Source organism: Poeciliopsis prolifica, unplaced genomic scaffold, assembly GCF_027474105.1.
Source record: "Poeciliopsis prolifica strain line A6 unplaced genomic scaffold, Auburn_PproV2 SCAFFOLD057, whole genome shotgun sequence".
Lineage (NCBI taxonomy): Eukaryota > Metazoa > Chordata > Actinopteri > Cyprinodontiformes > Poeciliidae > Poeciliopsis > Poeciliopsis prolifica.
This window is the reverse complement of record NW_026562432.1, coordinates 1,963,288-1,979,405: the sequence shown is the minus strand read 5'-3', so window position 1 is coordinate 1,979,405 and position 16,118 is coordinate 1,963,288. Positions and strand designations below refer to the sequence as shown.

Here is a 16,118-nt window from a genome sequence, read left to right as displayed (position 1 = left end):
TGGTGTAGTAAAATATATTGTACAATTATGTGGCTAATGGAAATGGAGCTGGCTGCTTATTATTTATAATATGTTTATTAGTGAAGCTATATTACTTCGGGATATCTTTGAGACGACTTCATGTTGTCATACAGATTCTGTTTTATTGCCTTCATCACTTAGTTTTGTCATGAAACGAACTTGGGTGTGACTAGGGAACCTGAACCAAAGATGTGGTTATGCAGTGTGAATTTATTGAGACAGATTCATTTTGTTTGATGATGAAAATCAGATTTTTGATTATGAAAAATCTACAGAAGCAACCTTTTTTTTGTAATGGTTCTTCTCTCTCGCCCTGTAATAAGAGTAAAAGTGAACAGTTTTCAGTGCTGGTTAAATAAAAGTACAACAATGCAGAGACATCAGCAGCTTCACTGTGTTCAGAGTGGACACACTTTAACTGCAGAGCCAGACGTTTCAAAGCTACCTGTACTGATTATCCACAACTCAGAACAGCCCAGTGACAGCAAGATGACAGACGATCCTCTGGGTAAAGTGGGTTGTAGAGAGAGAGATCTCTGTGGACTGGAGTTGTTTTTCTGACACTTCCCACAGATTCTCTGAGGAATTAATGCACAGGGAACTTGGGATGCTTTGCAAACACCTTGAGTGTTTTTCTTATGGAATGCTATGGACGGCTGCTGTTGACAAGCATTATATGGGTGTGAGTCGGTCTGTGTGCTGTCAAATGGAATCTGCTATATCCAAACTTTTAATTATAGCAACATTTACAAACGGGGGTCCCTGAAAGTCAAAGCTCAAATGAAGGATTCTGTCAACAAAAATACTATCAGTGATGCACTCCAAAATTCTAGTGTTTGTAGAAGAGTGACAAGAAGAAAACCATCACTGAAAGACTGCTACCAAAAGCTAAACTCACAGTCTGCTATCAGCAGCAAACATGTGGGAGAAGGTGAGCAGGTCGAATGGGAACAAAATGGAAATCTTTGCCCTAAATCTTAAACAGTTTGTATTTGGGAAAATTAAAACTTCACAGTATCCCCCATTAAGTACAGTAGTGGCAACTGCTGTGTTGGGGCTCATGGAGAGTAAATGCAGAAGAATTCAGGAAGAAAAGAAAAAAGAAAAGCGTAGATGCAGGGAACTTCAAGAATCCCAATAAAAGAAAAAGTTTTCATCTATAAGAATGTACCAATTATTTTGACTAAAAACAGAAGCAAGAACAAGTTTCTGTGAGAATAAAATGGCTATTTTGATAGTTTTGTCATAACAAAAATTGCACAGAAAGTCACAGGCAAGATAATAGAGGACTCAATCCTTTTAATATTTCACAGCTACATCTTACCCAACCCTGGTTGTTACCATTACTCTGCAATAAAATAAATGCTTATTTTGGCAATTACCAAGTGTAGCATTGGTTACACAACCACAAAAATGATTAAAATCTTACTATCAAGCCAGGCAACAAGACTAGTTGAAGGTTTACAAATGTTGCAACATATTCACAAAGATGTTGATTCAAGTTAAAACTTAAGGCAGTGAAATCAACCATGAACGTTCGGTTGAGTCTTTTACAGATTCATACAAAATAACATTTTTGAGCTGCTGGCTCTCAGTGTTTTCATTGTGTATTGACAGCCCCAAAGGAGGATAATTTAAATATTCTTAAAGTGCTATTTTTTTCATTAATAAGAAAATTGTTCATCCATAAAGTCCCTGAAATCCCCAGCAAAACACTGAACTATCCATGCTGCTCCGTTAACAATACATTAAAATTCAATAAAGCAACAGCTTGAACATTGCTGAAGTAGCACTTGGATCAAGATTTTCCACAAACAAGTGAGATCCAACAGAGACCTGAGACATGCAACTCAACATGCATGTTTTTGAACAACCGTAGAGAGCACCAAGTTCCCTCAGTGGGGATTAAGTTCAAGTTTTCACTTTAAAAAAAAGGTAACAGCACTCAGCCATATTCCTGCATGTAATAAATAACATACAATGTATCACCTACAAATTAGGGCCAGCACTTTAACATAATAATTTCTATAAATTAATTACAAAGATTTTAACACAATTAAGAGCATGTTGATTTTACATACAAAAGTCTTCAGATGGAACCTTCAAAATTGCTTGTAGTAAGAAATTAGCGCACCAACAGTGGTCTGGCCTCTCCTTTTCAATGTGGTCCTGTTGTGAACAGCATTTAAAGGCAGGTGTGATTTTGAGTCTTATATCTAAGGCCAACCAGTTTGTGATTTCAAGTTTTGCAGTGAAAGCACAATTCCTGCTAACTACAACGTTACAACTACAACTGTCAACGTTAAAGATATTTTATACAACATTATCCGCTGTTGTATAAAATCCGCTGTCTTAAAAGCATCACGATCATGTTCGGCCATCCAGTGCGGAGAAAGAGAATCAGAGCTTCTCCAGCAAAGAGTCATGACTGAAATGGCTCTCACGCTTTATTCTGATGGTGGATCTGCAAGAAAATATGAGATGTGCACACTGTAACAACACAAAATCCTACCAAGCACTTGTCCAGTTTCTAGTGCAAATATCACAGTAAACCAGTAGACAGTAAGTTAGACAAAACCAACATAAAAGCAATATTTCAGCAAGAGGAGCTTGTTTTTAGTAAATAATTCCTGAATATTAAAAAAAAAAAATCTAATTCCATTGGCAGATTTTTTCCATTTTAACAAGGGAAACATGTCTTGTATAAAAGAAAATTGTCAGTATATGTGGTGGAGAGGTGGTGAGGCAGACGCAGAGGATCCAGGTTGGTGTGACAGATATGATAATTTAATGAAGAATTGATGTCACAAATACAAAGTCCAAAAATCCATGCAGCACAGAAGGAGCAGAAGGCTAACGCTCAAAACTGGCAGCAAATGGCAACCAAAAGATATCTGGCAACAGACTAGACTAGACATGACAGATTGACAGCAAGACAAAGGAAAACAAGTGGGATTAAATAAACAGAGGGCAATCAGGGAATGAGACACAGCAGGGAACAATTAAAAGTTAGACAGGACAACACGGAGACTCAATAGACACAGGAACCTAAAATAAACACACAGAAAAACTCAAATCCTCACAAAAATAATCTGCCAGTGGATCTAGAATTGTTCATCAATATTAGGGAACTATTGACTTAAAACAAGCTTACCAAAAATACTTGGTAAGATTTTGTGTTTTGCAGTGCACCTGCCTCACTTTGAAATCGCCTCTCCTTCTATTCAGATCAGAGACCTGGAGTATTCTCAAACAGGACTGAAAATTTCAGGTTTAACAAACTCTGTGTCTCCCTCACATCTTTGTAATCTCTCAACATGACCTAATTATTCAGGAACAAACGCCAGCAGCAGCTACCTGAAGAACTGGCTCAGAAACTCTCGTCTCTCAACAGGATAGTTTGGACTCTGAACCTAAAAACAGTGATTTTAAGAAAAAAAAAACAAAAAAAAAAAAACATTCCAACAAAGCATGTTCAACCACTCCACTCTGGCCATGCGGTGGAGTGCGCTCAGACCTAATGAACTGAGATGGATGACCAGAAAAAAATATGCGACCAGTTCAATAAAGGCAGCTGGCAGAGGCAGAGAGCAGCTACAGCCTGCCTGCTATGCTACATATATAGGAAAAGCCAGAGGCGCCCCGGAGTCTGATCCCAGCTTTACTCTGCCTAGCATCGGCATAAACATCTAATAGGGCCTAAAAGGCTCAGTTGAGAGCAACACATGCCGGGTAAGTGGCTGAAAATGGGACATGGAAAAGGTTTCAGGACATTCCAAGAACAAAGCATTCAGCATGTGTCTGTTTGAATCTAGCAGATGTGTCCCTATAGTGTGGGTTAAGGCGTGGAGAGTGTAGAGAAGTCGATGGTCTTCTGTGAGTTTAAAGCAGTGTTGCATATACACATAGGAGTGTTTTCCATCTTTAATGGCATTTGTGTGGTTGCGTGTGTGTTTGGTGGGTATCTTTTTTCATGTCAGTGCATGTTTCTTTTCAGCTCGTTAAGAAGGGTCTGAGCTGAGATGCATGTGGACGATCAAAAACTAGACGGTTTCTGTAGGCAAACAAGTTGGATTTCATGTACATAAATATGTGATTATTACTGTGAATTTGACTCTGTGTGTGTGAGTCTGGATCAGGGCCAAAGGGGCTAACAAGGCCAGCATATCGTCACTTAATGGAAACGCAGAGGATGTTTCCTGGGGGTTCAGCAGGCAGCTGTCACTTCTCATGAAAATTGCCAGGAGGGACCAAACAGACAGGGGGAAAGTTGGAAGATAAACTTATAAATTAAATCAGGAACAGCACAAAACAAATACAAGACAAACAGCAAAGTGCGAGAGAGAAATTGAAATACTACACAGCAGGAACATATTCTTGTTTTTTTCTCAGTAAATATATATTTTTGAGCCCTATTGATAAGAAATTCACAGCTTCTGCTGCAAAAACAGAATCTTACCAGGTATTGTTTGTCTTGTTCAGGAGTCTGCAGTGGCTCTTTTCTTCCATGATGGCTCCTAATCTCTTACAAACCAACTAATGTTTTTAAATGTGCATCTAATAAAAATTGCATTTTCTAAATTTATTACTCTTTTGTTATGGAATAAATGCTTTGAACATCCTCAATAAGATGATTTGTAGGTATAGTTTCTGTCTTTATTTTCCCCACAAATATCAACATCCAACAGAAGAAAAATTATTCTTTTTTTTTTTTTTTTACAAAGTTTCATGTTTTTCTTTATGCCAATACCTAAAAATAGAAGTGAAAAAGTGACAGTTTAAAAATGACAGCAACATACCAAGAAAAGACATTTAGCTCTTATTTAAAAAAGGTCACGTAACATTTGTGACTCTGAATTAGGTTTTTTTTCAATAGACTTTTTATACTGTAACATTTCCAGACATCTGGCCTAGTTTCTAGAGCAAATATCTTAGATCACTTGAAACTTCCAACTTGTAACTTTTCAGGAAGATACATGAGCTTGTTTTAAGCCAATAATTTCTTAATATGGATAAAAAAAATACTAGAACGAGCTTTTTCTGCGTCAAACGTCCTGTGCGGGGTACCTGGTTGTTTCATGTGATATGATGATGTTTGAGTCAAGAGCTGGAGATCCTCATAGAATACGCAATTCATGAAAAAGTAAGAAACGTTGTACGTAACAACGGGATATAACGGAGTAAATAAAAGACTGACATGAAGAAACAAAAAAAGATCGTGGAGATCAATGAAAGCAAAGTGCAAGTTAAATGACAGGAGAACCAGAGGAACTGGTCAGAGTGAAGTAGGAGCAGCTGAGGAGCAGAGGATGAGGTGATGGATAACAGCTGTGCTGAGAAGCAGGCTGAGGAAGAGTGAAAGATGAGCAGAGCAAGGAAAAGTACAGGAATGAAAGATCACAGAACCTAACGGCAAAAAAATCCCCAAACTATCATAAACAATGAAGAGAAACACTAGCATTAGGAAACAATACCAACTGATAATAAATGCATAAATAACTCAAATAACTCATTTGACCGAGTGATAAGAAAATGATCTAAACAGAAACCCAGATGATGCCCAAAGTTCAAAGACCTACTTATCATGGCAGGTTGATGGTTAAATGTTGTTCTTCCTACTTCTAGTTAATCGGCTCTCTCTTCATGTGCTCAGTATATATTTTCTATCACTCAGTTTATTATGCAGAACCAAATATTCAGGGTTAGAAGACAGGGACAGAGGAAGCAACACAACCCTATAGCAGCAACAACAACAACAAAAAATGGAGCAAACTGACAAAGAACAAAAGAAAAAACAATCAAATGATGAAAGAAATAAAAAACCTTATAATGAGTGGGAGTATTTTTTAAAGCCGACAACACTACAGTATGTTTGCCAGAGGGAAGCAAGCAAAAAGACTGAGGTAAAAAATAGTTTGTTGCATAAAGATACAGGTCAGAACATCATGGCAGACATGAAGGGGCGAGAAGCTTAGAACAGAAGTCTAACAAAAATAAAAGTCAAGTTGATCAGTATGAGTTGAACACACCACAATGGAGATTAAACAAAATCTGTCCATGTCAGACAAATATAATTTCTCAAAATAGCTGAAATGATGGCTAGAAAAAAAATGATGCTCATAACAGATTCATGTTTGTTAACAGCAGCTTTTCTCTTTAGGTGTCCAGTAAATACTTCCTCTGATTCAAAAGAGCATTTTGTATTTATGGGTTTTAATAGGAAGAGCCGGGGCGTCATATTGACTGGCCCGCTCAGATCCTAATGGCCGCCTTAAATCTTGCGGACACACACTGTATTCTGGGGTGAGTTACAGACAAATTAACATGGCGAGCAGAGCCAGCAAGGCCGCTTCTGCCAGAAGGGAAGAAAACAATCACTTGAATGATTGTCGGACATTTAGGATGAGTATGGACATGGGGCGGGGTGACGGTGGGGGGAGCAACAGGAGGGAAGAGGAGGCTGGAAGAGATTTTCATCAGCGGCACAGAGAGAATGAGATGAGCTGGAGAGGGAGGGAGGAACACAATGTGCTCGGCTTCCATTATAAGAATCATAAAATACTTTTAATGACCAACTACTGGGCTCTTTGAAACAAGATATTGGATCATATTACAAGCCTTATGGTGTCACACTTTGCTTCTCCCATTTTACTGCAGGCAGGCTGAATAAGGCCTCTAGGTCTGTGTGTGTGTGTGTGTGTGTGTGTGCGTGTGTGTGTGTGTGTGTGTGCGTGTGTGTGTGTGTGTGTGTGTGTGTGTGTGTGTGTGTGTGCGTGTGTGTGTGTGTTTATGCATTCCTGGGTTTGTCTGTTAATTCACTGTAAACCCATTACTACTAAATGTTACCTGAAACAAGATTTAAGAAAATCTGCCAGAAAGCTTAAAGTGTTTAATATGTAAATGTTTTATTTCACATTTAAAACATGTTTCAAATGCTAATCATTATGACAACGTAGCACTATAAGGTTGTCTTTATGTCTGTGACAAAGAAAAGCCAAAATCACATTAAAGTATTTAACCCCTCAACTTTAAAAAAACAAACGCACTATGTAATGTTGAGATTTAATGTGAATGACCAATAGGACGTAGTCTAAGTGTTATTATTATTATTATTATTATTATTATTATTATTATTATTATTATTATTATTATTATTATTATTATTATTATTATTTTACAGATAGAAATGTGAAAAGTGGGGCATGCCTATCTATTCAACCCTCTCTATTCTGGTGCTTCTACATAAAATCCTGTGCAAACCATTTTTTTAAAATTACATCCTAAGCATCACAGATCTCTCTGAGGTGTCCCAGCTGAGGAGAGCATCGGCCAGAGAAGAAGTCAAGGTGTTCACCATAACTGAGACCCACAGCTCAGATGGAAGAGACGATTTGTAAAATCTGACTGCAAGAATTTCAGTGTTAAAGAAGATCTATGAGGCAAAATTGAAAGTTTTCATGCTTTTGTTCTTCCAGATGAGTTTCTACTGCTTCTTAAAAAAAAGGCCAAGCACTTAAAAAACACTCGCCGGTTTTTGGCAATTGGTACATTTTTTGGTGTCTGGAAAATGAGTCGTTTGAAAATTCTCCAGAACGTAATGTCACATACACTGCCTGAGGCTGCTTACCTAGCAATCCCAGCAGAGCCCATCCTGTTACCTAGAAACCCCACCAAAGCCCAGTCTGTTATCGAGCAACCCCAGTGGAGGTTCAGGACTTTTGGTCACCTGGTTTTACCACTCTATGCGCTGCACAATGGATGCTGGGAAAGACAAGTGTTTTGTTGTTGGCTTACAATACAAAAATCACTTGCTGGATTCTTGTTGGTTGTGCAGGAGGCTCCATTAGTGCCAGTAAAACATGTATGGTTGTATCTGCCATTTTCACATGGGAGTGTAAACGATGAGTTTAGAGGACGTGGCCAGCAGCAGCTTATTTGCATCTAAAGTGACAGAGACTAAAACAGCTCATTCTGAAAGGAGCTGAGCAGTCTGAAATCTGATTATCTAAGAATGATGCAAAAAAAATGTAACCATCTTGTTTTCTAGCCCACAGATCTTCAGTCAAGAAATTTAACTATGCTGATTTATAAATAGCAGAATGAAACAGATTCTTCTTGACCTGGGAATATGTTGGATTTTGAGGGGTGTCTTTCTTCCCTGTATTTTTTAAACTTGTTGACAGAGAGCGTGCTTTCTCCATTTTCTCTTTCGTTTTTGATTTTGCTGTGTTTGTGATGCAGTGTCAGGTTTGGATAAATGCAATCTGATGCAAAAGGAGAGGAAATGTCTCACACCAGCTGAACATGAAGGGAGAGTTTGTCACACAACTAGAGCTGATCAATATGAGAATCTAAAGGAGGATAATATTCTAGCTTTGATGCTAAATCAGCTCCTGGGAGGGACTACATCTGTTCCTAATGCAGTTTGTTCCCCAGAACATCAACCTTTAGATACTAAGGTCTAAAAGAGAAAAGAAAAATATATTTTTGGTCTATGCATAAAAAAAACCAAAACATATATATATATATATATATATATATATATATATATTATATATATATATATATATATATATATATATATATATATATATATATATATATATATATATATATATAATTATGAAAATATAACATTTTGATATTTTAAAATAAGAATAGTTCTATGGTTTGATAGTTGAAAGCTGACCTATAGAATAGAAAAGACTGAATGAAATGTAAATAAAATGAATATGTTGTTGTTTATGAATCTGAGATTTTCATTAAATTAATATTGGACAGTTAAAACCAAACTTCTTCATGTCAGTGAGAAAATTAGGTTGAAGGTAATCTCATCCCTTTACCAGTGTGTTGTTTCTGGCTGGAAGCAATAGAGACATTTCCAAAATAAGGTAAAGATAAAGCTATTAGTAGGAAGATTTTTCAACCTCAAAGTTTTAGAGCTTATCACCAAGATAAAACACCAAAAATAAAAGTGAAATAAAACATCCCTGTTGACCTGTCCGGGTTTGGCTCTGTGGAATATTTGGGTTGAGGCTTTTTGAGGTTTCTTTTTTCTTGATCTAATTATAGCTAATTATAACCCAGATCCAGTGAGATAAGGAAACAATAAAAAGGTTACGGTCATCTGTGCATCATGCGCATCCAGGGATTGTGAGAAGGGGGGAGTGCGCAGACGGAGATTTGGTGAATTTGGTGAATTTGCCTGATTTTTATTTTAATCAGGCAAAATAAACTAAGCTAAATATCACCAATACCTTCTTCTACATACTCAAAAATTGCTTACCACTTAACAATATGTGGGTCACAAACATTGTTCTGTTTACTGGACTGCTGTTATTTTGTCCACAACTTTTTCAGTTTCCTTCATTATCATCTGTGTGGAATATCCAGTCGACGTAAAAATGTGTCACACTTTGGCTTTGGGCAAGACAACATTTAAGTATCTCTGCAGAATAATTATTTACATTAGATATGTTTCAGTCCAATTTTTCAAGCAAATTTTGAGCACACTTTGAAAATGTTGCAAAAAAGAAGAACAAGAGGAAAATGCAAATTCCATCTGCTAGTTTGGAGCAAATCAACCAGGCGATGCAAACAGTAATTCGTCAGATGTTGACGCTAGACATGGCTGTAATAAACAGCCATGTCTAGCGTCGCATGTTGCAAATTAGCAGACTTCACATCTCAGAAAAGTTCTTATCTCATTAAAGTTTAGACTTTCAGACTTTAGTGCCTCTGATAAGGCACAGACCCACCAGACCATCACCAGACACACCATTTACCAAAACCTTTTTGGTAAATGTGTCTGCTTCTCTCCTTTGGTGCTTTAGCTCCGTTTTAGAAAAGCAAAAACTCTCCTCAAGCAAGTGTAGAAACTTTTTTTGTTGCAAAATCGAGGAAGTTATTTCAAATTTTGCCGTTTATATCAAACTTTTCTAATGCGATACTTCAAAACGTGCAGGAAAAAAAATGATGAAAAATGAACAGAATTATTACCAACCTGATTGAAAATTCACACAATCCTTTGTAAATCTTTCTGCCTTTAAGAATTTAATTTAGTTGAAGGTAACTTAAAATGAAAAGTTTTTTGTATACAACCAATGCCATTTAGAAATTGGGTCTTGGTAGTAAAACTCAACAGGAAATAATCAGGATCAATGGCAAACTAAGTCTGCAGTCATGTGATAGCAAATGAAATTGAGTGCTTTCAAGTCTTCTCTCTCATGTAAAAAAAACCCACAGCTGCTATCGGCTGGCAGTGAATGTCATTGCTGGTGAACAAAGGGAATTATTCCTTGAAGTCTTAAGTAATTGAATCTCCAAAAGGTCCTCGTTTTCCCCTATAATGTGATATAAAGACTCAGATTGGGTGTGCAGTCGACAAAAACGATGAACATGTATGAAACAGCATCTAGAAGAGATGACAGACAGAAGCGCCATTAACCCAGCTTCCAATTTCATCTGGTTCCTGCCTCAGAGGAAGTGAAGATGTGAGAGCATAAACCCCGGGAGGGTGTTCTGTTACCAAGTCGGTGTGGGAACACTCCTAACACTTTGGCTGATACACTAATACCATCATGATTTGACCTGTCAGGACTCATATGCTTTGCAAAGACGTGAGTCAGTGTCGTTTACAGAGAAGTGTCTATGGCAACAACTGCCTTCAGTTTTTCATGATGTAGATTCTACAAGGTGTTGGATGTATGCCGTAGGTCAGCAACACACAGGCACATCGACATGCCTTTGGTCCACATCGGTCCAAATCCATGATGCAAATCTAATGTTCCACCACATCCAGAGCTGCTCTATTGGACGAAGGCCTGGTGACCCTGGAGGCCATTTGAGTACACCGAACTAATTACCATGCTTCAAGAAATCATTTTGAGAATTTTGAAGGTTGAGACATGACATGTCATTCTGCTGGAAGTAGCTGTTACAAGATGGGGACAGGGCAGTGAGGAAGGGCAGCACATGCTCAGCAACAGTACTGAGGAAGGCAGTGATGTTTAATGTCCGTTGGTGCTCAAAGTGTGACAAGAAAATAATCTCCACATCCATACACTGCATTTGACACAGTGCTTTTATTTTGCTTGCACCAAATTCTGTTCTCACAGCTGAAGTTGAGTTTACCCATCAGGCAACAGCATTTTAATCTAACTGTCCAATTATTGCAAAACTGTGCTAAATATACCATAATTATGTTGTCGTGCTTTCAGAGTTGGTACTCTCCTTTCAACTTCAATATCAAAAATATACTGAACAGCCCTTCTGGGATTATAACAGGTAAACTTCTGTCCATGTGAATTTGGACCAAACTTTTAAAACGATACAAAACAATAAAAGAAAAAAAAAAAAGAAAAGAAAATGCAAATTAAAGTTTCCATCTACTCCTTTGGGGCAACTCAACCAGGCTCCACAAAACATGACTTCATCAGATGCTGATGCTACATACAGCTGTAATAAACTAGACTCAGTACCACAGGAGCAATTCCACGACTCCCATCCCAGCCTATAGTGCCTCTCCCTAGCCGCTCCAAGCTGAAAGTCCTGTCCTCTGTGCTGGACGTTTGGGCTATGAGAGATCTTCAGCACTTTCCAGCAAATGTGTTTGCATCTCCCCTTTAGCGCATTAACCATTTTTAGAAATAGCCAAAAACCACCTCAAGCAAACATAAAAACCTTTGCCAAGATTGAGGACATTAGTTTGAATTTTGCAATTTCCCTCAACCTTTTCAAATTCAATACTTCAAAATGTGCAAAATAGAATGTAAATGGAAACACATGTAGTATCATGTTGGAATTACTTCAACTTTCTTGCACACCCTGTTACCAAAGAACACTGAATTGCTACCATGTGACTATGACTGATTCGCTGATAAGGATTCTTTGTCTATTACATAATATATTAAGCACAAAGCTGGAAAGCTTCCCCTTCCTTAAATATTGCCATAAGTCATTTTTTGCAAGAAGTTGTTTTTTTTCTCTCTTTGTTTTAGAGCAAAATCACTTTTGGCAGAAAGTTACTCTGGTCAATATTACAGGAAAGTGACAATATTGTAGTGCAATGGAACTTCAAGCATCTGAAATCAATATTTGACAAACAGAGTATGAACACTGTATTACGGTTTAAGAGTGATGAAGATGTGAAGTCAGAGAAAACTGTGACCTTGTCAACTGACTGAAGAATAATAGAGAAGTCTTACCTTTTTGGCTGTCAATGACAAAATTGCCCTCATCATTTCCTGTGTTGATTTTGTACGTGATCCCATCCCCATCAGGATCCTTTGCCAACACTGTGGCAACAAGTGTGTTGGGCCCCGCATCTTCTGACACAAACGTCCGGTATCTGATGAGACACATGCAAACAGCGCTGTCAGTACTTTACCAACGCTCCATGTGTGACACATCTGGAAACTGCTGTAAAGACAGGAGTTTGCTTTCAAACCGAAAATGTCAACATCCCTGATGATTGATGTTAAGTCACTAATCCAATTTTTATCAATCCATACCTGAGTCTACCACAGGTTTGGATGAACAACCAGCTCTGAATAGAGAATTCAGAGATTAACAACAGATAATCCATAGGATAATCCTGGTCCAATGTGTGTTCACATTCTTCACATTCCATCACTGACTTACTAAACAAAGTCAGAAAAAACCTCTACATCATTAGGAAAATTGTTGACCAACAGCCTCTTCGGAGAGCAGATATGAGTTTTAAAATCCTCCACCATTAAAATCTGGTGATAATTTATTACATCAGCCAAAAATTCCAAAAAGTCAGTGAAGAAGCTTTTATTAAACCTCTGAGGTGAAAAAACTACTGCACAAAGCAGTAGGAGATAACAGCCCATCTTAAAATGTTGGATTATGGGTCATTGGGGGAACTTTATCTGCAGATATCAGCTAAACCAGCATCATGACAAGAAGACATGGAGAACCAAAATATACACAATTTTCTATTTTTTCAGAAAACACACTTTACTCACTGGTGGAAATCCAAATCTCAGTTAATAAATACTGAAGATTTATAATCACATTTCTACAAAATAGTTTAGATGAAAATTATAGAAAATTACTATGAACTTATGACCATAGCAAAAAAAAAAAAAAAAAAAGATTACATTGAAGAGAGATGGTGTGGATAAAAAGTCCAGTGACATGTGAACCCTTCTACATTACAAGAAGACCTGAACTGCAAGTGCTTAAGAAAACCTGTGCAAGTGGTGTAAGAAAAGTTATTGAAAAAAAAAAAACAAATAACATGAGTTTATTCAATAATAAGTCAGGAATATATTACATAAAGCTCTATCAGCGTTCCATGTACCTAAATAGCTGGAAGTAGTAGTTTTGTAACTATAGGATAATGTGAGTTTCTTGAGCACTAAAGTCTTACATGTATTTTATGTTTTATCAGTCATACATACTTTGGCTAAGATTAGTTTCTTCAAAAAATTCCTCCTCTGTTTAATCTGTTTATCTTGAAGTAGAACACTTTGAACCTCAGCTTTTTACTTTCTGACCTTGCGCGCAGATCAGAGGGATTTTATATGCTTGGTAGCCAAGCTTTTCTTGAAAGGTTGACCTCTACTTTGTTGACAAGAGGTGGATGCTTTCTGGAAAAAGCTTATCCTCACATATTTCCTCATAACACCACAGTATATTTGACTAGTAAGGTCAACATTCAATAAATAAATAAATCCTCTCTTTTACCAATGTAAAGAAAGACTGACCACTTAAATTAGGTTGTTTTTCTTTTTTGCTACATGTCAAATTAGCCCAACATAAAATTCACTTGTTATAGCAATATAAGCTTTCCAAATCAATATGGCTCCATGCAAAAACAGACAGTGGGAAGAATTCACCCTGTAATCGGTGGATCGCCAGTTTGATTCCTGCTCTGTTGTTGTATCTTAGGGCAAAACTAAGGCTGATGGTTGCTTTATAACAGCTTTGTGAGATGGTAAAGTGTCTTTGACTGTCCTAATAAAGGCCTATGTAAGTCAGGTTCCACCACTTGAGTCATAAAATGACCTCCTTATTTTAAGATGTTAATTTAGATTCTTATAAACCAGAATCAACTATAGAGAAATGTATAAAAATAACTGGAAAACAGCCAATTTCTTTATTCCGTACAATAAAGAAATTGCTTAAATAAAATAGGCTTAAAGATTTTAAAAATATAGTTAATTCAGCAAAATTGACTTTTGTAAAATAGGGTCAGGTTTGTTCAGGTATTTTTTTTTTCCTGCATGAAACACGCCTCTTAATAACTTTGGTCAAAATTGGATGAAAAATATTTGAAAATGTAAAGGAAAAAATGCTAGCTGTAGTAGTTTTCACAAAACTAATGCTTCAAATATAAATTTTGTGAAGTATTTTTTTTGTTCAAATTTTTAACGATTTTAATTAAAGAAAATTAACTCATTCCTTTTAATGGAAATGCTCGATATATAAATTTTCTTTGATTCTGATTTTCTTCAACAAATTGTGGAAATATATATGTAATGAAGTTTTTGTCACTCAAGTTTTGTTTCGTTGGACTTACAGCAAAAGCAGCTCCTGATTGTTGACCCTTGGATTATTTGGATCCATCATCATTCTTAGATTCAACCGTTACTTTCAGTCAGACTCTTTCGAAAATATATTGTTGTCAAATACAGTTTAGACAGAGAATGAGAATGGTCTGAAAGCCATGTTTTCCATCAAATGATTACAGCTTTTTCTAAGAATTGCTGCTACCTTGGAACAAACAATCTTTGTCAACTGAGTATTAGTATGTATGGAAGTATTTAGTGCACGGATTGATATCCTATTCTAACATGCAAAATGTCCCAGTCAAAGCTGCCACACACCGATTCCATACAAACAGTGAACTGAAAATGATCAAATACCAACTTTTAAATTCAATGTCTATGAATTTAATTAGGTCGTTATCTATTAAATCTCCTCAGGACTTTGACCAGCACACTAATCATGCTGGAAATATTTTTGTGCTACCTTTTTCCTCAGCTTGTTTCCATTGTTTCATTCAGACAAGAAGGAAACGCTTCCTGGAAGCTAATGCCTTGGGTCAGCTGTGGAAATTAGTCTCAGGATTTAATTAGAAAGTTCATTTTGTTTCTGCAGATAAGGCAAACAGAGACTTGAAACAGGAGAAAGATGTTGAGACTATAATGAAATTATCCTTTATTGAAATGTTTAATTCCTTTATAAATATTGTAGAGGTGATATTCATCTGTCTATGTTCAAACAAAATTATCGCCACTCAAACAACTGTGATAAATAGCAATATGTATTTTCTTACGTACATAAATTTGTTTAAAGTAAAACCCTAGGTTAACATAATTTTAACAACCTCTTGATTGAAAACTTAAATCTTTAGTTTGTCTTCTTTTTTACTTTTTTTTTCTTTACATATTTGTTAAAACTCTTACTATGTTGTGAAAGAATAGTACAAGACAGATTATCTATAATAAATTAAAGCAAAACAAAAAAAACAAGCTCTTCTACTTCCTTCTGCAAACTACAGAAATACCTCACAGCCAGGAGGAGGGCTTTATCGCCGTCAATCATGCTCAAGTATGGCCATTAGCATACTTAGCAGTGCATACACAAGTTTAATTGACAGCGCTTTTATTTAGACTGAACATTGACATCAGAATGTAGAAGAAAAAATAAAAACATCATAGAAGTAGATGTAATGTACAAAAGCTTTAAGAAGTATGTGATGTTCTCTTGCAACAGTCACTAGAGCCACATTAGCTGGTCTAGACTTAGCTTCCTTAATTAGCTTAACCAAGAAGCAAAACATACAAAGCATTAAACTACAGCCAAACCTCTTTTTGAGTTCAATCAAACTGTTCAGAGAAACATCAGAGCTATTCACAAACATGCAGGGCCTGGATGGTCAGTGATTGTACATCATAAGCTTTAGATCACATATAAGAAAAGATGGAGAGAAGCATCAGAAAAATGATCTTTTTTAAATGTAATATATTCCTTTGATCACAATATATAGATATGTTGAGAGGGAAACCGCCTACCACTCTGGATCAGCAACAGTGTACACTCACATAAAAGAAAAAAAAAAG

At 36.6% G+C, this 16,118-nt stretch overlaps 1 protein-coding gene across 1 annotated transcript in view; it reads right to left on the bottom strand.

Moving 5' to 3' along the window:
* The window catches only part of si:ch211-186j3.6 (neural-cadherin), a 295,346-nt gene that overhangs the window by 162,345 nt on the left and 116,883 nt on the right, over nt 1–16,118 (bottom strand). The window contains exon 7 of the mRNA XM_055060057.1: nt 12,228–12,370. Coding sequence (XP_054916032.1) covers nt 12,228–12,370 — 143 coding nt within the window. The remainder of the gene's footprint in view (nt 1–12,227; nt 12,371–16,118) is intronic.